Here is a 24,426-nt window from a genome sequence, read left to right as displayed (position 1 = left end):
ATACCGTTTGGGCATACACTAAATTCGCTTCGCTTCATGAGCTCCGTCCGCGAATTTTCCAACTCATATGATTCTTTTAAATAAATTTCATCTATTTTTGACATAAGTAGTTCTATAATTATGCTAATGCTCTTTTACTGCTATAACAGGGTAAAACTAATTTAATAATAAATACCGTTTTTATTTTAAAGTCGTTAACCTTGTAAAACAGGGCAAAATCTTTGAAAAATGTTAATATTAAAATATACCTTAAATATCAGTGTTTCACGATTTTTTCTGCTTTTCTGTTTACCCCTTGAAAATCGGGGTGTTTTACCTTAAAAAGTGCTCTGTGCTGAAGGGGCCTTTATACTACTAGTGTAATTTGAGCCAGTAAAATTGTCATCAAAAATCTTTGATTCTCCGAAGTTAAAAAATTAATAAAAAATATTTTAAATTAAAAGCAAAATATTGGCTTGTAAACTTATAAGCAAACCTGTATATCACAGGTATTACATGCATCAATATAGTTTGATAACATTAAACAGAGCGTTCAATAAGTTTTAGGTTTTTTAGCTATTGGAAACAAATAACACAATTCTGTGGGAAGTAGTTATTCAAAATCATTTTGGTAAAGATCATACTTTATTTTTGTTTTACATTTTTTTTAAATAAAGGAAACATACAAATCAGGCGATGCTGCTAGCATTTGAAGCGATCCTGGGCCACAAATCTGCACACTCTTTCGCCACAGGTCCTGTGATAGCCGAGCCTTTCATTTCTCCTTTATTATTCACAATGACTCCCGCATTGTCTTCAAAGTATATAAAAACTCCATCCTTCCTTCTGAACGGCTTCCGTTGCCTGATCACAACTGCAGGCATGACTTTCTTACGAAGTTCCGGTTTGCCCTTTTTCACGGTTGCTACAATCATATCACCAGAACCTGCAGCCGGAAGACGGTTTAATCGACCGCCAATACCTTGGACTGCGATTACATACAAGTTTTTCGCTCCTAAAAGTTAATTTTGTAAAATTTCAAACATTAAATAAAAAATGGAAAACCTACCTGTGTTATCAGCACAGTTGATCACTGCACCGACAGGCAAACCCAGGGAAATCCTGAATTTGGCTCCCGCGGAACCACCACGTCCTGAAAATTAACGAAAACATGTTACCGAAATCATAACCTAAAAACTAAATTTCGGAATTTCTGGGATGATTTTCGCCCATCCTTAAAAATATAAACACAAACTTATACAGATTTTCACAGGAATTGTAATAAAACAACTTCTGAGATAAAAAAGATACGGATTGTTGGTGAATTTTATGATTTTTTAGAGAATATTCATACACTCACCTCTCTTAGACATTTTGGATTTGGAAAAGAAAGTGGTTTATGCAACAGCAAAGCACAATGATTGTTTGACAGATTTTTAAATTTTGGCGGTAATGTCAACTGAATTTTAAAAGTTGATAAACGCAACTAACAATAATGTTTGGTGATAATTGCGGCGATGATATTCAAAGTACTTTTAATTTAGTAAAATAATAGTGTGTTAACACCCCCGTAGACGTTGTTTTAGATATTGAAGAAGATGTATGCAGAAACCAACAAGCTTTGGGTAATGAAGACGAAATATTACACTCCAATGAAATTGAAGACCTCATCAGTAACATTAATGTTAATATTAGTGATTTAGACACATTATCTGGAACATTATCAGCCTCAGATTTTTTAAATGATTTGGAAACTCAAAGTTCTCACAGCAGTTCACTGATAAATGTTGAATCGGACGAAATTGAGGAAGATATCGAAAGCAAAAATAAAAGGGTTTGTAAAAATGTGATTTTAGAAGAAAAACAATATTTTTGAACACTTTAAGGAAATTGCAGTAGATAATTTAGCTGAAGTGTTGGAAAATCTGCAAATATCCTGTAAGTTCAAACTTGGTTATTTTTGTTTCATTCGGGTGGCAGCAATATTATTTTTGGGACTTATGATAATTGTCTGTTTTTGGTAGTGTTGTTTACGATCATTTTTTGTATTTCTGGCAAAAGACTAAAGGGTTATCGAAAATATTAGTAGCGTAGTTTTTAATATGGTTTTAGTTGATCGTATCCAAATAGAATTAGGGGGTAACTGATTAATTTGAATTTATTACATAATTGTGACATATAACCTCAAACTTTACAGCTCAGGAGCCCTGGCCCAAGGACGTCAAATTCTTCCAACCCTACGAAATCGAGCAGATTTTACTACCCGACAATGCCAACTGCTTGGCAGTACAAGCTTTTCTCAAAATGTGCAATTTGGATTTTCAAGTCGAACCACGAGCAAACGCTGAAGCGATGTCTCCATCTGGAAAAGTCCCGTTTATTAAAGCGGGGGCTTTTGTGGTGTCCGAACTCGAACCTATCGTGCAGTTTGTTAACAATAAAGGAATTTCGTTGACTGACAAATTAGATCCTGAAATGAAATCAGACATGAGAGCCTACATGAGTTTGGTACACAACGTTATGGAAGTTGCTGAAGTGAGTATTTTATTTTATAAACTTTAAAATGATGTTGGCGTAGTTGTATATATGCTGGTGCGACAAAGAGACTTATAATGAAGTCACTAGTGTGAGATATGGCTCCATTTATCCATGGCCATTGAATCATATTCAAAATAGAGTGAAGAGGGCTCAGGTGATAAAAAAATTGAAGGTTTTGGGGTGGTATCAAAAATCCATATCGGAAGTTTTTCAAGAGGTTGAGAATTGTTGTCAGGCTCTTACAGACAGACTTGAGGACAAAGATTTTTTCTTTGGTGACAAGTATGGGTAGTAGTTTAAAAGGGAATTGTTTTGATTTGAGAGGATTTTAGACCAACTGAACTTGACGCTTTAGTATTTGGCCACCTTTTTACAATTTTGACGACTCCCTTGCCAAATAGCCATATTGCCAACATTGTGAGGAATTATCCAATTCTTATTAACCTGATCCAAAGGATTGAGAGAGACTACTTTAAAAGAGAGACAAAACACTAGTCATACAAATAAAACACAGTTTATTATTTTTATATTTATTTACTGTTAAATTCAGATAAATGTAGTTATCGAGATATTAAAGCACCTTTCAGTTAATAATTCTTCGCTTTTTTAAGTTAAGTGAAAGAGATCAAGAACCAGGGCAGCATTACGAATTTATGTACAAAAATATCATGGTAATGCTGCTGTGATTCAAGATCACAGAATACAAACAAGCAACGGCTTGATTTGTATAAATTATTGAGATGAATTCAAATCGGGAGTATCGCAACTTCCCGAATGAACGTTTTATAAATAATCCCTTCACCTTCCCCTTGTTATCATGACTATTCTGGAGCCAGAGCGGCACTTTGAAACTTAAACCTATCGGAACTTGAGGTAAATTACTAGAGAAATAAAGATTGAGGCAAGTAAAAAGTAAATGGCAGTTGAAGATTTCATTTTGAACATCACTGTCGTATTTAGAAGAGACGTTTAAAACTATATGAGCACTGAGCCTTGAATGGCACCTAAGCTAATTTTCGACAGACTGATGGCAGTTGACTTTTTAACTACTATGACTATAGGCAGTGTTGGTGTAAGGACCGCTGTAAATCGAGCTGCCGGGATTCGATGAAGTCTTCTTCGATCTTCGTCTCGCCAGGAGGCAAAGGATGGCGGCGATGACGCAAAGCATCAAAATCAGACCCGCTATACAAATGCCGATGGCGAAACTTCGTTGAGAGATGCAGATGCTGTCCTCGGGTGTCTGAAAAAAAAATGAATTTAGGAGTGTCGATTACAATTAAAATTTTATTGCCTCCCTTTCAATGAGTAACGACTATATCTAATAGTCACAGTGAAAGTTCAAATAATTCATTTTTTAAGTGGAGATACGCATGACATTCACTTTTCATTATTTCTTTATTAACACTGGAGGAGATGAGATTTATCGCTCATTTCCTTCAGCGATAATTGTCCAGGAAGTTGATATGGATGAACGGATTTTTTTAAGTTGTATAACGCTATCCGTGGCTCAGACTACTAAAAATTCCGTTCTTTTTCAGTGAAAGAATGCATTAAGTATAATTCAATTATTGGTTGTTTCTGTAAAGAAAAAAGAGTCATTGTTTCAGTCTGATGCTTAACAATGCGTTCTAGGACTGAATTTGGTAATAAATATTACTCAGTTACGTGGGACAAAAGAAGTCTTCAAAACAAAACAAAAAGTATAGACAAAAAAACAAAGCAAATTTTAATATTTTGAAACTCCATTCTTTTCCATTTTTAGGGTATAATATTAATGATATTCTACTTTTGTGAAAAGTTGTTTATTTTTTAGTGTCGATTTTTTAACTTATTTTATGATATTTGACACTAGAATTAAAAAAATAGATTTTTTGGGAACCACTTCAGTATACAAATGTATGTTCTAATCTGCAATCAATATTTTGCCTGGAGTTAAATTCAATGACCATCCAAAATCTGCATGAATAAACCGTTTGATCTCATTGACCGATTCGATGCTTTTTATTCCTCAAATTGAGCGAAGTTTTTTCCTCAAATTACTCGTTAAAATCTCACCGAAGGTCATTAAATCAAAATTGTGACTCACGGTCCCAGAGAGCAAAAAACCGTTGTTTAGTGACTGCAACAGCGAATGCTATCGGTTTGCTATTGTTATTTGTTCTTTCTTTAGACGTTTGTGTGCCGAAAAAGGCGACAGACCGTTGTTTATTTTTTGATTGCAACCAAAATTGGCAATACGCCCCGGGGCGATGCTCGGTCGGTGGTTTCGAAGAAGATGTGATAGGTAACTCACCTTCTCGCTAAAGACGGAATCCTCCTCCAAGCCGGCTTTAGCGAGGTCGTTAGCCTCATTGACATAAAGGCCACTGTATACTTCGATAGTGGCAGGAGTCCCTTCGTTGGGGTCCGCCGGACTGGCACCGCCAGTGGCTTGCCTACGCAACCTGTTCCCTCCGCAACTTGGTGGCTGCAAAATAATCAAAAAACATTTAAAACTGCTGCTTATCGAATGGAATCTGGTTAATTTATGCATGGAACAAGTGCAGCACAGATGAACGAAAATTCACATTTTGGATAGAAAGCTGATGTGATGATTTTGTATCACTTCATTTGCATCTTCACGAATTAAAAAAGCTTCTCAAGAATGTGAAATTCGTGTTTTTCAACTTAATTAGATACCTGCCGAAAATTGCTATTTTCAATATGAAAAATGAAAGTCTGGAGATTTTTTGCCTAAAACTTGTGTTCTAAAGCCAACCTAAAATTAATTCAATGAAATTAGCATTTTAAATATGGGGAAAGCAAGTATGCAATTTAGAGTACAAGCAAAAAATTGTTAAACGCTCTGAAATATTAGAACATAAAGAACTTGTTTGTAGAAAATGACAAATAAGATAAGTCATAATATAGGTATACAAAAACAAATATTTCACAGTCATGACTTGGAACTACGAGTATTACTTTACTCCCTCGTGTAGGTGTGTTATGACCGCTCTTCAAAAAAAATTAGCCGCCAATATTGACATTAAATTAAATATTTTTGAAAAACCCAGGCATAATCAATAATAACTATGTTTGCGGTTTTCAAATACTTTTTGAATATCTGCAAGACATGTTAGACTTAAATTAATTTAGACATAATATTTAAAGAAAAAAAGAGAACATTATTAATCCACCATATTTTTATCCCAAGTTTAACTGATTTAGAAATCGGTCAATTTTTTAAACCTAGAATTCTTCGAAATAATTATTTCTCAGTGTCATTTTAGGACCTATTATTTTTTTAATTACAAGTTCTAGTCAATTCTAAGGGTATTTTAAATATGTGCAAACTTTGTAGTTTTTTTATGTAGTTTTATCGTCAATGAGTTTTAATTTTTTTTTTTGTAAATTTTAAGGACTTCATCAAAACTTACGTAGAAGATAGATTTATTCCATTGCTTCTTGAGTATGATAAATTATTTTTCTATTATTTATAAATTACGCTTTTTATAAATGGATTAACGCAAATATAATAGAAGAAACTAGTCTATTAGCCGGCGATTTATAAAGCACGACAATTAACGCACTCGCTGCGCGCGTGACTTTAAAATGTCTCGTTATTAATTGAAAACATTAACAAACTCGTTCAATAATAAAAATATTAATATATTAAATTAATATTTATCTACTACGGAAGAGAATAATTTAGTTTATCATAATTTAGAAAATATATCAGAGGTTTGTAAGAATAAGTAGTGAACTAACCTGTAGAAAATGATTAGTTGATCTTTTTGACATTTTTATAATAACGACGAGAGAGTAGGTAATCTGCATTGTGCATACATTTTATTTTCGAGTATAACAGACATACGTACTTTTTTAAATCTTTGAGTATCTACCTATTAAAAAAGAAAAAAACTTTTAATGACAAAAAAAATTAAAGTTTGTATTTCTCTAATAATTATTTCAGTTAACGGATAAATTGTTGACATCGGACAGCTTCCATTTTTTTTCAGCAGTCGAACTTGCTTTATCATTATCAAACTCGATTACATAATGTTAAAATTGAATATCGCAACGTGACTGCACATTCAAAAAATCTCGCATAAGTGTCAGTGGCGAGAGCCATTTGTCTTATAGTTCTTCGAGGACACGATATGGCCATTGTGCATGCAATGGACCCTGACGCCCTCCCGCTTAACCTTGGGTGCAGCGGCCATACACCTACAACCTGAACCTGATGGTTCTCAAAACGAACTTCGCTAACCTCCGTCAAGAGGTAACGGTAACGGATTTAAAAATCTTTTGATTTGGTGTTCTTAATTTTACAAATAGGATGTTATTTTAATTAGGATTTTATAATGATGTGATGAGAGAATTCCCAGCAGTTTCAGTCGTGCATCAAGGCATCATCGGTATGAAAACCAATTAAAAGAAAATCATGAGGGCTATTCTTTCGGCAGGTCACGAATATCATTTACAGATCTAACAGTTGATGGATGAGTTTTAGTGAGGAAATTAGACATAACTGTTGTGGTTTGGAGCAAATTTCCTAGGGCATTATATTCAACCGCCAAAACCTACGCCTATGCAAAATAATCACTAAAATCAATTTTATGTAATAATTGCCAATTTTGGTTTCCTCTAATGGATTTCGTAAACAGTTTCTTTAACTTTCATTTTTTGAGAGAAATTTAAAATTCAATATACTTATGTTTCGTAAGATTAGCTGAATAAAATAATGCAAATAAAAACATTTGTCTGCTTTTATTGTTTAATATCTTCCTACACGACTAAAACTAGCTAATATCTCGTCCAGCTTTATTGGTTTTATCCTTAACAGGTTTAATCACTGCCTCCACGTTGGCGAATTTGTAGTATTTAGTTTTTTGGCTTAATACATTTCGAAAAATCTTAAAAATCATTTATTCTTTACGATAAATAATTAACTTTTTCCATTACAACAAAAAATTTTTTTTATACATTACAGTAGTCACGATAATCCGGAATTGATGGTACCGGATCCTATCCGTATTAGAGAGCTTTAAAATTCTATTTTTTTTTTTGAGCTCTGTCTGTTTTGTCCGGATTAACCGGAAGTTCGGATTAGCAAAACTCTACTGTACTACTTGCAAAATTCAAAGATTATTTTTTTTATACATAGTGCATGTTAACATTATCGGATAAACAATAAACTCGACACAAAAGTTAATTTTACAATAATTATTTTTAGTTGAGTATAAATTTTCGATTATTTAAAATACACTAAAAATAAATTCTAATTTAGTTAACAATCCCACTTACAAGTAACCATATAACTGATTAAAAATATGGGAGGTTATAACAATAATAATTAAAATACGCTTTTGTTTCAACAAGGAATTACATTTTTCAATGTATCCTTGTTCTAGGAATTTTATTTTTCTTCTTTATTTATAATCCTTTCTTATAACTTCGTTCGATGCATCAAAATTGTATCAAGAATCTTCTTTAATTTACGAGATTTCCTTGACTTACTGCAAATAATAGGAAAATCAAACCCTATTTTATGTCTCATTTCGGTTTATTTCGTTCAAATTATCAGTTTTTAACTTATTTTAAATTGTCTCTTTAAATTAATACAAGAAATCGCAAAATCAGATTCTAAACAATGCTATTTCAGCTTATTCTTTCATTCAGTTAAGAGCTTTCATTAAATTGAAGCAATAAATTAGGCTCTGAATATATAATTTTTAATTGTTATTTCATCTCATTTGTCTAATTTTGTAACAAGAGTTTCATTTACTTTAAGAAATAATGTCCAATTGATTAAGAAGCAGCAAAAATAACGCAAAGCGCAAAGGTCTTTGCTTTTTTAGTTAACATTCATTTTATAGTTAATCCAGAAATGCCAAACTTTCTACCTTAATTGGTAATTTACGAATAGCCTCTCACTTTTTATTTAATAAAATTAGTTTTTTTTTTTAATTTTTTTATATACCTTTTATGACACTTTCTATTAAATTATATTGAAGTACAATTAAGACAATGTACATGTTATAGTAGTATGTATTTTTTATAGAATTTGTCTCCAATGTTCTGGAATCGATTTTTTTCCTTGTATCCAAGAGCTGTTATGATTTTAAAAACACCCTACTGTTAGACAAATATTCATTAATAATTGTTACTAGACCGATAAAGAAATAAAATAACAGATTTGTACATTTCAGTTTCAGTGACTTTTTTATGTTTCAAATTCCAGTAAATTGAGAATACTTACGGAAATATCACAACCTCCATCAGCCTTTAGACACAATTTGACGTTGCACTGGTAGTAAACCGATGCGGTATAAGGGAATTTGTGCGCTTGAAAGTGCACCGAAGCTTTCGTCTTGTCGTCGGAATACTGAAATTTGTCCATAATTTCGGCATCCAAAGGACATCCTTCGTCGTTAATCAATTTCTGTTCTCCCCAGCCTAATCCGTCCCTGACCAAACAATCCGTGACGCGTATTCCGTACGTGTCTTGCTCGTCCAGAGTAATGACGAGTGTTAAAGGATCACCGATTTTCACGTTCTCGGCCACTTCCTTGTATAAAGGGTCTCCAGAAAAGATTTTCATGCTGCAACCTGGCATCGGAGCTAATGCCGTTATGGGGTCGGCGGCCATCAAACTGGAAAAGTGAAATTTTTTAGAGCGGTAGGTGAAGGTTGGTGACAATGAGCATGACTTTTCTTTACAGGAATGAAAGTCTGATGCAGATTAGGCGACGCAATTTAAAAGCCATCAAAGGCTTATTTCTTGAGAAATGTATGGCAAAGATTAAAATATAAACAGGAATTATATGAGTTCTATGTGTGAAAACAGACAACAAAAGAACTCAAAGTTGAAAGTAAAAGAAAATGTCATAAATTATCATAATATGTATTGGTTCGTTGCAGCTACATTCAAACTCTTATCTCTAGCCGCCGATTTTGCATACAGCATGGGCGTAAAGGTCATAAAATCGAGTTCGCTATATTTCCATACTATCTAATTTATTTATAAAAAAAAATAAAGTGATAACATTAAATCCTGATAAATCGTTGAATTTATTACTTACTGTTGTTACAATCAACGTAATTTTAAGTAGCTTAAGCTTGAGAATTCACATAAAATATCATTTTATTATACCTACTTCGTCTCATTTTGCAGCAATTTCAGTTTCATCCGGTGGGTATTAAAATATTTTCATGCAAATCTAAATCATCAATCGAAAACTGTTTATACAATTATTTTAATTATAGACAACATTATGTAAATAGTGAACATTGAACTAATTTCCATGCAATCATCAAGGCTGTATGCATTTAATTTTGTTATATTTTCACCGTTGTATAAAATATGTTACATGATAGGTACTTTTTATAGTGAGCACGAGTAAAATAATGGTTATTTTTCTAAGTAGCAAATAATTTTCATAGAAACTCACATAATTTAATTTTTTTTCAAAGTTGTGACAGAATAAACCATTTTGTAATAATATTTGCTGAAAGTACTGTTTATTTTACCTTCCATATATAGACATAAAATAGGTAGGTACTCAGTTGGTCAGATTGATTTCTACTTACTTTTCTAAGTTATTTAATCAAATCTCAATTGAATAATTTAATTACTTAATATAATTAATAATTATTATATTGTTAGTTTGTTGTTTTTCAGTGTCTATAGTTTTAGTTGACTCACCCTGTACATTATAAATGCATAAATATTGAACATATAGCGCGCTGTTTCTTAGGAACCACTTTAGAACAACAGAAAGAAATACTTGTAAAAATATTGTTGCATATTTCGTTTCTCTTTATAAATTACTAGGTAAATTGAATTCATTTCATTACGTTCACTCACTAATCTATTTTTTTTACTTGAGTGGGAGTTAATTTTAATCTTTGAAGAAATTAATTGGCATAGTTATTGTCTTCTGCAACATATACCTAATAGTATATTAAAAAACAACTTTCATAAGACCAGTTCTGAAGCACGAATTCAAGTTTAAAAAACGAGTGGCGTAGCCACGAGTTATTTTAAAGAATAAGTGCTTCAAGGTCTTATGAAAGAAGTTTTTTATACAATTTTTTTGTAATTTGCCTTCTTTACGTTGTTTTTAAACATTTTTTTTAGTTTAATCGATTTAGGGATTATTGTGACATTTTATAATGTCTTAATTTTAAAAGTCAAATTTGATCAAGTCGCTTATTTTATCGCACATGATGACATCGCGTTCTTTAATAATGAACCTAGGCAAATTAGAAAAACATGTATTATTTACTTAAAAAATGTTAATGATTATTCTCTTGATTTAGACCCGGTTTAAAGAATATTAATTTATTGACAACTTAGTTCGAATAAATTTAATTCTGAATTAAAAATTTAATACGCTTCTTTCAGCCTTAGGACACCAATTTCAGGTCTTGTTCCATCAAAATCTTTCATTTAAGTCGATTTCTGTTTCCAAAACGTACTAAATCTACTGAAGAAGAGTTTATCTGATTTAAAACGAAGATTTTCGTATTTGTTTCAGAAAAATATAGATATGAAAAAGTAAAGCAAACAAAAACGTTACATATACGAGTATGTACAAATTTATTGAAAAAACAAGTTAATAGTATCGTAAGAATCTGGTTTCAAATTTGAATCACTTTATAAATAAATTATTGATAAAACAATTTTCGTAATTTACTTTGTATTAGGACGTCTTACGAAAGATACCTACAACCAGCAAACCAAAATAAAAAATTTCTTAATGAACCAAGTGAAACGTTAAAGGTTTTTAAATGTTGTAATAATTTAAGAAACAGAAATTATTAAAAGAGCTGATTACATTACTTTAATTATGTTCGTAGTGTATTACGAAATAGTGCAAATTCCTCTAGGTACTTGTAAAAATCTAGAGACGAGCTATCAAAAGGAAATTTATTCGAAAAGGATGAGGAAATATTCAGTGGCCATTGCCACACTAACAGCGAATTCTTGTTCAAAAATGGTTGTTCATTTACTATGGAAATACCAGGCTTGAAATGAGATTCCACACATCATAAAAAGATACTTACTCAACCTTGAGAGAATCATTTGTGATGGTATTATTTCTGGTGTTGTAGCGACAACGGATATGGAAACCTCTCCCTTGATTGGTGACCAGTTTAAGATGGGGTTGCACGACGATGGTATTAAAATATTCAATACCACCATCATCCTAGAATTAAAAACAGAAATTATATAATGACAATCACGAAAAGATGTATTTTGTATAATTGAATGTTTTTACAGGACGAATGATGTCATGCAACAAACAACCTCAAGGTAACTTAACCCATGCAATCATCTTTCCTCGTCATCACCAGTACTGTTATTAATTAAATATTGTCATTATTTCTCTCCACAGGTGAACGTACTGTCAAAAAAGCGAACACTTTTTTGGGTTTCATATATTGTCGACAAATTAGTAGAGAAAGTGAGTAATGATTATAGCAGGAATCAAACGGGACTTAAAACTGGAAAAAATTAAGAAGCAGTGTCTCCTACATTCTACCCACGAATTAAAAACGAATTCGTGTATATTTTTTGAGGTGTAGAACTTGTGAAGGTCGTCTTGTACGTGGGCTTCGCAAAGGTCAAGAAAACCCACAATTTTGGCCAAATTTTCACGTTCAGTTTCAAGCAGCATTTATGCATTTGCAAAATTAGAAAGTATTGCTCTATTACAAATGAATTTAGTGACTGTATAATTGTGACGTAATCATAATTGTCCTTTAATAACCGCTATTGAGTCTCAACTTCACGGTTCGAGTTGCCACCTCTTAATTAAATGTCAGAAAAATTCAAATTCAGTAACTACAACCCGGACTTGCTGACGTATTATTTAGTCAGTTATGATCTCCCACATTGAGACCATTCCGGGCAAGAACGTGACCACGCCTTTCGACGTGTTACAAAAGTTGGTAATTATGCTTTATGTGTGTATTAAACAGCAGATTATAATTACAAAATTTGCAAGTGATGGATGTGTCGAAAATAGATAACCAACTATCCATTGTTCTGTTGTATTATAATCCCCTAACATCAACATTGACCACTTTCACTTTTTATGTGATATAATTTTTGTTTGATTTTAGTCGCAAGTAACCTTTAAGATGCAGCCATGAACGAGATTTTTTCAAACAATGCACCAACGAGACCGGTTCTTCTTTCAAGTCAATTTTTCGTCTCTGGTTTCAACAGAAATTTCTGTTTGCTTTATGTGATAATTTGCATAACTTTCTCTGCGGTTTTACTTTTTCCCAATTATATAAGAAAGAACCATATGTTATTATTAAGAGCGATTGATTGTAATGTGTACCAGCTGTTACCATAAAACATCAGTTTCAAGGCTCTGGCCTCTTTATTCATATAAGTCCACGCAAGAACATTCGGGTACATCACGTTACGTGTTCACACCTACTGTGGAAATTGCGTCAAAGTATTCAAATTTTTCAAACATCTGCTTGACTGATGGACGAAATTTGCTAAATCATCACTATTTTTTGATTGGACCAGCTTCTGGCTTATATAAACCGTTCGAGTCAATTTGTATGTCAGAAATGATGTATGGAGTGGACTGATTTGCTCGTTTTCAGTAACGGTTCAGTTAAAAAGCTCCATCTCGTTGAGATGCGGAACCGATGAATTAGTTTTTTAGCAGGTTGACAATTGATGGAGCACTTGACCGAGTCCGATTCGAGTCTTCAATCAATTTGGGATTTATACTCGTATTTCTACTCTTTTTTATTCTTTGATTTTATTGTATTATGATATAAGTAAAATGACGAGAGACAAGACAAAAAAAATACATACTGGGTGATTTTAACGTATGTGCAAATGTTTTAACAGGTGACAGTAGCGCTCAAAAAAAGTCAAAATAACTAAACTTGCTTTATCCGAACGTTGATAACAGTTTCTGAGAGATATAAAGGTGCAACCTCTACATTGGCGTCAAAAAAATGCAACATAAACGAAGTTTGAATCTCTTGAATACCTTATCCCAAAATTTACATTGTTAGTAATCAGTAACATTTGAGGTAGGAATGAAATTAGATGATACCTTCAACAAAAAAATTGATCCAAAATTTTTACCGCTTTATGATTTTTTTATATGACACTTTTTGTGAGCCTACTTTTGCTAGTTTTAACTCAATTTTTTAAAACAAGTAATGGATTTTGAAAAGCTAATCTCAGAGATCATGTTTGTTTACAATTTGATTTGGTGAAGTTTAAGGCTGCGCCCCAAATTTAAATTTATTCGATGAACAAAACCCTCTGTATCTCAAAAACTATAAACATTCGGATAAGGCAAGTTGAGTTGACTTCTTTTGAGCTCTACTATCACCTATTAAAATATTTGCATATACCTTAAAACCATCCTGTATGTTTTTTTTAAAAAAGGCAATTATTAAAAAAATGTAGGTAGGACTAAAAGGTAAAAAAATACCTAGTTATTTATTATTATACAAGACGATAAAGAAATTGTTTATCGACGAGTGAAAAGGATAAGTTTACGAGTGGCGAAGTCACGAGTGGACTTATTTCACGAGTAGATAAACAATCTTTATCGTCGTGTATATATGGTTTTATTTTGAACTCACAAATCAGAATTTCTTGAATATAACAAGTAGATAAAAATTACTTTATTTCACTAAACGATAAAAGACCACTTTATCTACTGAAATTAGTTGATAAAAACACTTTTTAAAATTGAATACAAAATAAAGAATATTTCTATTAGACATTTTTGCTCACAGCTTAAGATTTTAAATTTTATAAACTAAACTTTGTACCTAATTGTGTTAGAAATAGTGTAGGTCCACAATTGCACAATTTTTTGTGAGTTTATAAAAACATCGGTAATACTTTTTTTTACAAAATTCTTTTCAAATAGGTCTACAGTTAAATAAAATTGCTTACATTTCAAATTGTTCCAAATATTCTTAAAATCGTATGTGAAAGAGAAAATTTGACCATTTTACCCATTTTTTAAACCAGATCAAAATTTCTGAAATGCTTCCTTTTTATTTAATAAACAAACTGCGGTAAGAAAGCAATAATTATTACAAGCGGAAGTGATTAGATGTCATAGGACTTGACTCAGAATTTCAATTAACGTCTTGTGATTAAAAGTTTTTGTTTTAAGTGTGTTTAAATACGCGATTTTACATGAATTATACATAATCACAACCACATGACTTCACGGTATTTTAAAACATTATAAAGGAATAAAGAATAATAAAAATAAAGAAATGCTTCTTTCAGTCATGTAGCTATTTATATGCACTTACATACAAACCTCACTGCAGTAATTCCTTATAATGACTTTCAACTTCTGCTTACAGAATTATTATTATTAACCACTTATATTCCGCAATTTACTCGATTTAAAATTAAAGTCAAAGTTCACACTTTTAATATTCTAATCGCTGGCCTCGAGGAGGCACTCAAAGTCCTGTTATTTGTGTCAACACGGTTCGTAATAAATTCAGAAATCGACAAACGGCCGTTATGTGAGCAAGATATGCGAAGCTCATTAACAAATTGTAGCCGTCGTTGCGTAAAAATGTAAAGACAATAAAGGAAAGTGTTGAAATTATAGCTTAATCACGTATACTTAACTGTACTGTTTTGTGTACAGAAACGGTCAATTTGTCGTTTTCTCATGAGGAATTCCCGTTAACTTTATTAAAACGCTTCAATTATTTCCCGGATAGGGACTTTATGGGCACGCGTCATCAAGTTGAATTAAATTTTCCGTTATCTATCAGCAATTTCCATATTAATCTGGCCTTCCATCGTGACAATATCGAATGCTCGCGGTTTTATATGTCAAGTTGAACACGAACACGTCGTTGCACATTACCATAATTTCGTCTTACCAGCAAAAATCAAACGAATTCGACGATAACTGGGCGCGGCAGTGCTCTCGTGCCTCAGGCTATTTCCACAACCAATTCATTATTTTCTTAATATTTAATTTTCAATTTCAGAATTTTTTCTGTTAGTTTTTGACATTTTTTTAAAAAGGTTTTTAAATCTTGGTGCAAAAGAACTTTCCCAAACCCAAAATGTCAAAATTTTTACACTACAAAAATTATAAATATAATTATAAAAATAAAGAGTTCCTTGACTGACTGTCAGACAACGCACAGCCTAAACCACTGAAGCTAGAAACATGAAATTTGTGCAGATATGTTCCTTAGCGGTTGTGAAGGTGCACTAAGATGAGATTTTTCAAAAATAATTAGTAAAAACTTTTGTACTCTCTTAGAAAAGATGGTGAAACGGGTTTAAACGAAAATAGAAACATTAAATTTAAAAGATATGTTTCTTAGAGTGTTTTCAGGTTCGCTAAGAAAAAATTTTTCGAAAATGAACCTCAACGGGGATGAAATGAGGTGTAAATATTTAGACAAAGATAGAAAGAAAAAAAAATTAAAAAACATGTTCCTTATTAGTTGTAAAAGTGCACTAGGACAAGATTTTTTTTTATATAAGAAGTAAAAACTTATTTACCCCCTTACAAAAGGGAGTGAAACGGGGTGTACACTTCTAATCAAAAATAAAAACATGAAATTTGGACAATATGTTCTTTAGAGCGTGTAGAGGTTCGTTAAGGAAGGATTTTTCTATAATCAATATATAAGGGGATGAAATGGGGTGTAAACATTTAAACGAAGGTAAAAATATAAACTTTGGGAAACATATTCCTTAGAGGGTGTGGAAGACCGCTAAGAGAGGATTTTTTGAAAATCAATTTCTAAGCAGGGTTAAATGAGGTCTAAACATTTTAACGAAAATAATAACATAATATTTGGCAAACATATTCTTTAGAAGGTGTAGAGGTCCGCTAAGAAAGGATTTTTTGAAATTATATTTACAAGAGGGTGAAATATGTTGTCAACACTTAAACGAAGATAGAAACATAAAATTTGGAAGATATGTTCTTTGGCGGTTGTAAAGGTGCACTAAGACGAGATTTTTAAAAATCAGTCTTTAAGGGAGTGAAATGAGGTGTACATGTTTAAACGAAGATAGAAACATGCAATTTGGAAAATATTTTTCTTAGAGAGTAGAGAAGTTCACTAATGAAGCACTTATCAAAAACCATCCTATATAACGGGATGAAATTAGGTGCAAACATTTAAACAAAAATATAAACATAAAATTTAAAATTTTGAGATTTGAGGGTGTAGAAATGCACTAAGAAGATACTTTTTGAAAATTCGACGAGGTGAAGCGTTTATAACATATTTTCGTCATTCTTTTAAAAATCGGGTTTCTGATGCTCCCGCGTTGTTTTGAATTGATGAATCAAGAAAAAAATAGATAAACAGACTAACTTCACATTTCTTCTTTAAGAAACAACAAAAATTTATACCGAAAATCTACGTGGACGACGTCAGGGTGCAAGCTAGTATATTTTATTTATTATAACATTGCCTTTTATTTGTAAATTCTTTATTTTGTCGTATTCTTGTAGTTTTTGAAGAATCTACTTAATGTTACTCAAAGTTGTCCGGAAAAGTCGTCAAATTAATTCGAGGCCGACAGATAGATGAGACAGTGCTTTCTCGCGCCCGAAGCATGAGAAATTCCCATTATCGAGGAAAAATTCCCGGGTCGAGGGTCATAAATTTTCAATGTATTCGTTCATGACTCACTTACCAACTCTGTGCTCATGGTGTTACATCCTCTCAGAGGAAGATTGTATTTGATAGGGGAGGGTCGTTGGACCCACTCGCCCATACAAGAACTGTTCTTCGACAAACCTCTAGGATAAATCATGCCGTTGAATCTCCCTGATCTGGTGTTGATATTGACTACGATTTCGTCACTGTTGCATTCTACACGTACATCCGATGCTACTTCCGGTACGTCTGCAAGAACAACGATATGTGAATAACTGGACAATTGATTAAGATATTGTTATTCGGGAGAGGTATTTGATTCGTAGGTTGTAGCGTGCGTACAATTCATTTCCTTTCATTGTTTCAAAGATTCATTCAGGAGAAAAACTTTTCGTAGCAAAAAACTTACACTATTTGTATTGATTCTAATACAATAAGAAGATAAACTGTAGAGTTTTCTCTTTACAGTAAAAGAAAAAGTTAAAGAAGTTTCACAAAAAAATTGCTAAATACTGTTTTAAAAATTCTTGTTACGCGTACTTTTTTTATTTGAAAAAGGTATATAAAGTATAAGCATCGGAAAAATAAAAGAATACATAAATATGTAATAAATTTAAAATAATAATCAAAAATAAAAGTCATTTCAGTGATGTCTATTTTTAAGAAAAATTTATCTAACCTGTGTTCGAAATAAGTATTTAATCAAAGGTTTCTGAAAGAAGTTGCAATTTTATATTTCAAATAATTTCAATTCTATTTATTCTCTAAACTAGTTCATTAAAATAAAATACTCATTTTCCAAATTAATAGTACGTCAAAATTGGGAACTTTTTACTCTTTATCCTCAAGTTGTAAAATTAATTACTAAAATTATCTTACAGTCGATTCGTTAAAAAATTCCTCAAAACAGAACAATATCATTCAATTATTTGAATAACTGGTTTTCATTTTTAATGAAACTCTAATTTACTTGATTTGTTTTCTAATAAAGGAAAAATTAATTTCAATTAAAGGATGCCGTTACATTTTTTTAATTGGAAGACCTTCCGGTATTAAAAAGGTAACTATTGTTATTATTCAGCAGGATTTTATTATAATTAAGTTTAAATTGCGACCGTGACTCCAACTTAATCAAAGTAATGAAAGAATGATGTTTCGTTGTTTGCGGAAAAATTTCACTTTGTGTACATCGTAGTAGAAAAGTCTACGTCGTGGCCATAAATAAAAAGTGAAACCAACACTTTACACAAGATGTCCAATACAGACTACAGATCAAATAATTAATATCTCGTGACCCCAATTTTACTTTCGTTTTCCATGCATAAATAAGTCATTTCTAAAAGGTTTAAAATTGCAACTTACGAAACTCTATACACAAGATTAGATCCGGTCTTGTGTTACAAACTATTATTATAATACCTATGAACTCTTAAAAAACTGATTGGTATAAGTAAGTAATCTGTACCTATTCTTGTTTCTTTATCGGCGTCAAAAATCTTTTGTCACACAAAGTTGGAATTATGTTTATCTTTTATGTTTAAAAACCGCGACTGAGGTTAACAAAACAGCAAAATAATTGTCAGTAATATGATAAAAAGATGATGGTAGTTAACGTCAAGGCGCAACTCGAGGCCATGTTTGGCATTATAATAATCATCTTTTCCATCTAACCTTAGACTCGGTCGAATAAAAGCTCATCGTCGGATATAACTGAATATAGGATTAATTTATCGTCGCATCACGATTACATTTTTCGTACTTACTCGTTGTGACGGGTATATTGGCAGCATTGACAGTGAAATGCGTGAAGACCTGAAAAAGACAGAAAATCAATCTAATTTGATTCAATAATTTAATTGATTGTTATGAAAGTAGGAGACATGAAAATGATTAGTAAGAATATCGCAAGAGTCGTTCACTTATACTTTCTTCTTTTTAGTGATTGTTATGATCGCTTAATTATGATTGCGTGATAGATGTTTTAATAAAGAAATGTTATTATGATGAAAAGATATTATGTGGGTTATTAAACTGCAATTGCGCTTATAAAATTTACAAGACTACGCTGTAATGAATACAACTGTAGATAATTAATTTTCGTTAAATACGTTATCGTGTAAATTTCAATTGAATTTTCATGTTTTGCAATCTGTTTTTAAATACAGTAATTGCAATGATTAAAATTATCAACGTTAAAACTACTTTCAACAAATTGCAGAAGCAAAAAGAAAGAAATTTTCTTGACAATAGTTATTGCAAGGAGAGCCGTTAGTGTTGGATATTTCACCCACACGATAAATAAACAGGTGATGATGAAGTTCCGGTTTCAGGAACAATAAGAATCACTCAAGCCAATCACATTTTTACACTATTAGTGCTCTTCCACAAATGTGAAAAATTTGATGAAAGAAGTGTGGTTCCTCATTTATCTAAACTAAAATTTTTCGTATGAAGTAAAAACGATAATTTTTACATCAAGATTGTTTACAACAATTGAAATGATAGATAATTTAAAAAAGTACTAAAACACACACATGGTCACTAATACGAGTACTCAATATAAAATATAAACCTATCTGATAAGTATAACACTTTTTGAAAATACTTATTTCCACCCTGTACCAGATGACGAATACCTAATCATTTTTCGATAAAATCTTTTAACAATTTTTATGAAAAAAGGTTTTTGTATAATAGGTTTTGATCATGTTTACATATTAAATTTTAGCTAAAATTGATTTCTTTTTCTATTATTTGAGCGACACACTGCATATACAATATTTAAAAACTATTGTCACAACTTTGCAGTCGTTACAAAATCTGTAGCTGTTTTTGTGTTACTTTACTAATAAACAAAACAAACGTCTTGCGCAGTTATACAGCGTGTCTCCAAATTGGCGAATTCCGAGTTTAGAGCATTGTATTGGTTCAAATATGGAAAAAAAGATTCGGGGCTTCCCCACAAGGATATTTTGAATTAGGTTTTTTCAAATGCAGGCTGAAAATTTCAGTGTTTATTGTTATTTATAGTGTAAATTATTGTGAAAAATAATGAAAATAATGTAGTCTAAAATATTTGAAACCATCAAATGGTCCGTTTCGTAATAAAGGAAAAAAAAATCTTCTTCACACGCACTACTTTGTGATTTCGACAATAGGTATAAATATGTTGTTAAAATAACATTTGAAAATTTCTATAAAAATATGAATAATTATGCCTACTCGAACGTCTAATACCATCAGTAAATACTCAAAAAGGGGAACAGAATTTTTCCCCGATAAGAAGATAGACATAGCAAAAGTCTCCAGTCGATGAGTTGAGCGGATCGCAAGGGGACACCAAAAAGGTACCAATTTATGGTTTTCGCGTTACGAAAAAAATGATTATGTACAAAATTGCTTAGAGCTTATAGATTTTCCAAAAAAACAATCTTTTAATTGGTTAAATCCAAATGTGAGTTTTTGTGCTGTAGAATTTCTTCAAGTTCTCCTATGGATTGCCTGGTGTACCAAACTTGGCACGCTGTTACCCCCATGTAGTGTAATAGATATGAAGTGTAACTTTTTGGTCGAAACGTCAAAAAATTGAAAAGCTCCCTCCAACCCTTTAAAAGCGGTTGGTATAGATATACCTTGCTTAGGTATTTGACGAAAACCGCTTGAAATTGTGGTTGTGTGGCATGATTGTGACGGATTCTAGATTGCAAATTGTACTGATGACCTCTGCAGCTTGTAGAAAACAGTATTTTCGTAAAAATGCCAACCTGTTGCACACTGCCAAGAAAGAGAGGTTATGTTTCACTTCTTGCATGTAGATGTTCAGATACGAAGAAAATTTTCACTCCCGTATCCTCGTCACCAATTTGTAGTAAGCAACACCAATTCAAGAATAACGAAACGTAGGGTACAAATTCATTTTTATTAAAAACTGCAATCAGTATAATGATTGAATGCAAATCTGAATTAACCAATGTCCCTAAATTTTGAATGAGCCTAAAGTCTTAAGTGATTGGTTTCTCCATGGTTACTCACATTATAATGATGGCCGATCTCAAACGGACCAATCACATTATTGCATTAAATTTTTCAATGAATCCAAAAATCTAAAGTGATGATTGTTTTTTTTTTTCATAATTATAATGGCCGACCTTAACCGGCCCAATCACATTGCTTACAAATTTTACAATAATCTTTATAGTCATTACGCACCCTTACGTTAATTCATAAACGTATTTAATCTAATTAGTCAGCAAATAGAGTGCGATATTTGCCAGCAATTAGGTATATCGAGAACTATTTGAAACAAGTACCTACAAAAAAAAACGAAAAACCCTTTTGTCGGAAATTGGAAAGGCTTTGATTTTGTACATAACCATTTTTTCATACGTAAACATACATTGTTTTCGGAATATAAGCAAAAAAGCATAAAACGGCTACTTCTGGGTGCCTTCCTGCGCCCCAGGCACCTAGGACGACCGTGGACTTATAATATTTTTATGTTCTAACTACTCCAAACACAACCTTTCCCAGCTTCTTCGCTGATTGGACTATAAACAATTAATTACAATTAAAATAGCAAAGAAATCGCATACTTATTGCAATCTCTTAAACAAAAAAATGGGTCGATTAAGTATGTACCATTGTAGTTTTTATTCATTTAAATATTATTTACCATTTTGCAAAACTAATTTTTAATGTAGGTAGTAACTTGTCATGCAAATAGTAAGTTGCTTTACCCATTTCTACATAATCTTTGATCTAACTCGTTTTGTAATCAGATAACCTTTAAATTTGGTGACGGCATTTAGGTACCCACATAGATAGAAAGAAATAAAGAATGGTTACAGGTGATAATAAAATTTGAGTCAAAGTACAGATCCTAGACTAATTTAGAAAATTACTAAAATTTACTTTAACATATGTTAGTATACTTTGTTTTATACAGCATTCGACAGAACTCGCGCCCCAGAGAAAGATACCAGGATCATGAAAAAAAATGTTAAAAAATTTTTATCTATGAAAATTTCGAAGTTATGAGGGTTTAAAATTTTCACTTTGACTCTATTTATTTCTGTTGGAAAAATAGTTTTCCAAGTTTTTTTGCTATAGGCTATTAAAAGAGGAAACAAAGAAGCTGTATTCTAAATCGTAACTCTGTTCCACGTTCCACGTTTGTGGCTTTTATTGGCAAAATTTTTGTACCTTTACTAAATAATTGTAAAAAAACATATACAAGATTATCAGTATCATTACCTAAATAGGCATAAGAAAATGGCAAATTTCAAAAAATAAATGTCAAATTTTTTTGACAGATAGAATTTTTTAAACATTTTTTCCATGTTCCAGGTCGCTTATCTTACTTGAAAATTTTCTCTGGGGCGCGAGTTCTAGCGCACCCTGTATAACAATTCTTCTTGTATTTAAATTTTTGAAAAGAAGATGTACTAAGTAAGTTCCAAGAATTTTCACTAGGCATTTTAAGACTAATAAAAATTGGTACAATTACACCAAAAAAAGAAGAACCTTCAATTATATTTAATGATAAACAGTTATTATTAGCTCATCGGCGCCGTTTCTTAGACCCGATTTCCAATTCAAGAACTAACCTTGAGAAATATCAGACTAAAAAAATGACGTAATTCCTGTAACATTCTGTATGCATTAAACAAGTTTCTTATATGCACATGATAAAAACAATAATATCAGGTAAGCCGGCAAGGATGCCAACCCAAAAGTTACACCATCTTACCAGAAGGACGCAGACGAGTTGAAGGTGAGACGGTGTTAGACCAACATGTATTGGACGGTTCGCTCTCATTGTATTCTGAAAGAAATAGAAAGTGGTCAGCATAAAGTCAAGCAGGCTATACAATTTAAAAACTGTAGATCATCTTGTATGTAGCCTTGGAGATTTTTTTTGATGTTAATCATCACATAACATTAAGTATGTTATAATGATGCCATCTTTTAAACAACTGTTTTGACGTATTGTTAAATTACTTATTATTTTTAACTGTTTTAATGATTTTTTGTGTGGTTGGCAAGGTCGGAAATAAAAGTTCTGACCTTGCCTCACCTACGAACATTTTTACTTCATAAATTGTTCGGGTGTTTGGAAGATCCTAATTTATCAAACATCTCATTGCACAAGTTTAAATTAATTAAATTGCTCAACACTTGCATAAAATTGAGTGAATATGCGTTCGTGTTGTAACGTCTCATTGAAGTCACCGTATTTGCGCGCCCGTTGGGCGCTTTTTCTCACCTTCATCGTAGAACAAACATCAAAAAACGAGAGTCGGTAAAATATCACAGAGACGCGTATAATAATTTAATAAAAAAAGATAAGATAACCTAAGATCAGTCTCTACAACACTTGTTTATTTCACCTGTTCATGATTCACTTCACTCCAAACATGAAAAATCTAACACATTTAAGACCGGGGAGTTAGACAACCGTTTTTTCGTGTATTGTTTTGTCTTCGAACATAGTTTGGTGCATGTCTCGTGTTCGAATACGCCCCCTAGAGGTTGTCGAGGCTCGCGACAGTCCCGTCGACTTTACTTTCGAACTTGTTGGCTTCGGACTGAAGTCAAAATTACCATTCTTCAGGTTGTTGAAACGAAAGGAAAAGCAGGCGCGGATTGGTCGACGAGTGTTCACGAGATGGGATTTCGTCCAAGACCGGCAATTTAATTCTGTTTAATCAAGAGCTGAGAAGTGTTGTTTATAAATACAGCCCTGTCCACCTACACATAGTATTTTTTCTAAATTTGGTTTCTTAGAACTTTATGATTAAATTTAATAAAATTTAAGTTGCCAACTATTCTGTTTAATCGTTAGTCGCTTTAAAAAATACGAAATCCGAAAAAAATGTAATTATTCAAAAATTTATGTTTTCAGTAGGTACCTAATGAATAATGTAGAGACAGAAGCGTAAATTTCATAATATTCAGTCTAAAGAGGGTGTATCAGAACTTGCGTCCCAGAGAAAAATTTCAAGTAAGATAAGATACCAAGAACATGGAATTTTTTTTTTTAATTTCTATCTGTCAAAAAATTTGACATTTTTTTATGTCTATTTAATGATACTGATGGTCTTGTACCTATATGCTTTTTTATAATTATCTAGTAAAGGTACAAAAATTTTGCCAATAAAAACCACAAATAACATTAAACACAGTTTTAATTTAGGATACAATTTTCTTGTTTTCTCTTCAATAGCCTGTAGCAAATGATTTTTCAACAGAAAT

General features: G+C 31.9%; 3 protein-coding genes across 3 annotated transcripts; 1 reads left to right on the top strand and 2 right to left on the bottom strand.

Annotated features, from left to right (window-relative positions):
* Positions 1-605: 605 nt before the first annotated feature.
* On the bottom strand, positions 606-1,413 carry LOC123012167 (60S ribosomal protein L23). The gene is made up of 3 exons (XM_044409998.1): positions 1,340-1,413; positions 1,049-1,132; positions 606-994 (listed from the first exon to the last, which is right to left on the bottom strand). Exons 1-3 carry the CDS (start codon positions 1,350-1,352, stop codon positions 669-671), a joined length of 423 nt encoding a protein of 140 aa, XP_044265933.1. The 5' UTR covers positions 1,353-1,413; the 3' UTR covers positions 606-668.
* On the top strand, positions 1,377-3,111 carry LOC123012166 (metaxin-2-like). The gene is made up of 6 exons (XM_044409997.1): positions 1,377-1,508; positions 1,554-1,813; positions 1,866-1,917; positions 2,177-2,514; positions 2,558-2,799; positions 2,850-3,111. The coding sequence occupies exons 1-6, from the start codon at positions 1,475-1,477 to the stop codon at positions 3,010-3,012; spliced, it is 1,089 nt and encodes a 362-aa protein (XP_044265932.1). The 5' UTR covers positions 1,377-1,474; the 3' UTR covers positions 3,013-3,111.
* Positions 3,032-23,753, bottom strand: LOC123012165. The gene is made up of 8 exons (XM_044409996.1): positions 23,438-23,753; positions 22,922-22,996; positions 18,936-18,984; positions 17,210-17,421; positions 11,572-11,714; positions 8,762-9,155; positions 4,814-4,987; positions 3,032-3,760 (listed from the first exon to the last, which is right to left on the bottom strand). The coding sequence occupies exons 1-8, from the start codon at positions 23,441-23,443 to the stop codon at positions 3,560-3,562; spliced, it is 1,254 nt and encodes a 417-aa protein (XP_044265931.1). The 5' UTR covers positions 23,444-23,753; the 3' UTR covers positions 3,032-3,559.
* Positions 23,754-24,426: the final 673 nt, after the last annotated feature.

Source organism: Tribolium madens, unplaced genomic scaffold, assembly GCF_015345945.1.
Source record: "Tribolium madens isolate multiple individuals breed KSU strain unplaced genomic scaffold, Tmad_KSU_1.1 Scaffold_91;HRSCAF=231;Tcas5.2_LG7, whole genome shotgun sequence".
NCBI classification, from domain to species: Eukaryota; Metazoa; Arthropoda; class Insecta; order Coleoptera; family Tenebrionidae; genus Tribolium; species Tribolium madens.
This window is presented reverse-complemented; position numbering and strand designations above follow the sequence as displayed.

Bases quoted from the DNA above. Each gene is read 5' to 3' on its own strand.
- LOC123012167 (XM_044409998.1), bottom strand. The intron at 995-1,048 runs GTAGGTTTTCCA...ATTAACTTTTAG, and splicing joins CAACTGTGCTGATAACACAG to GAGCGAAAAACTTGTATGTA.
- LOC123012166 (XM_044409997.1), top strand. From the start codon at position 1,475: ATGTTTGGTGATAATTGCGGCGATGATATTCAAA. The intron at 1,509-1,553 runs GTACTTTTAATT...ACACCCCCGTAG, and splicing joins TTGCGGCGATGATATTCAAA to ACGTTGTTTTAGATATTGAA. The intron at 2,515-2,557 runs GTGAGTATTTTA...ATGTTGGCGTAG, and splicing joins ACGTTATGGAAGTTGCTGAA to TTGTATATATGCTGGTGCGA.
- LOC123012165 (XM_044409996.1), bottom strand. The intron at 17,422-18,935 runs GTAAGTACGAAA...TTGTTCTTGCAG, and splicing joins CAATATACCCGTCACAACGA to ACGTACCGGAAGTAGCATCG. The intron at 3,761-4,813 runs GTGAGTTACCTA...TTTTTTTTTCAG, and splicing joins ATTCCGTCTTTAGCGAGAAG to ACACCCGAGGACAGCATCTG.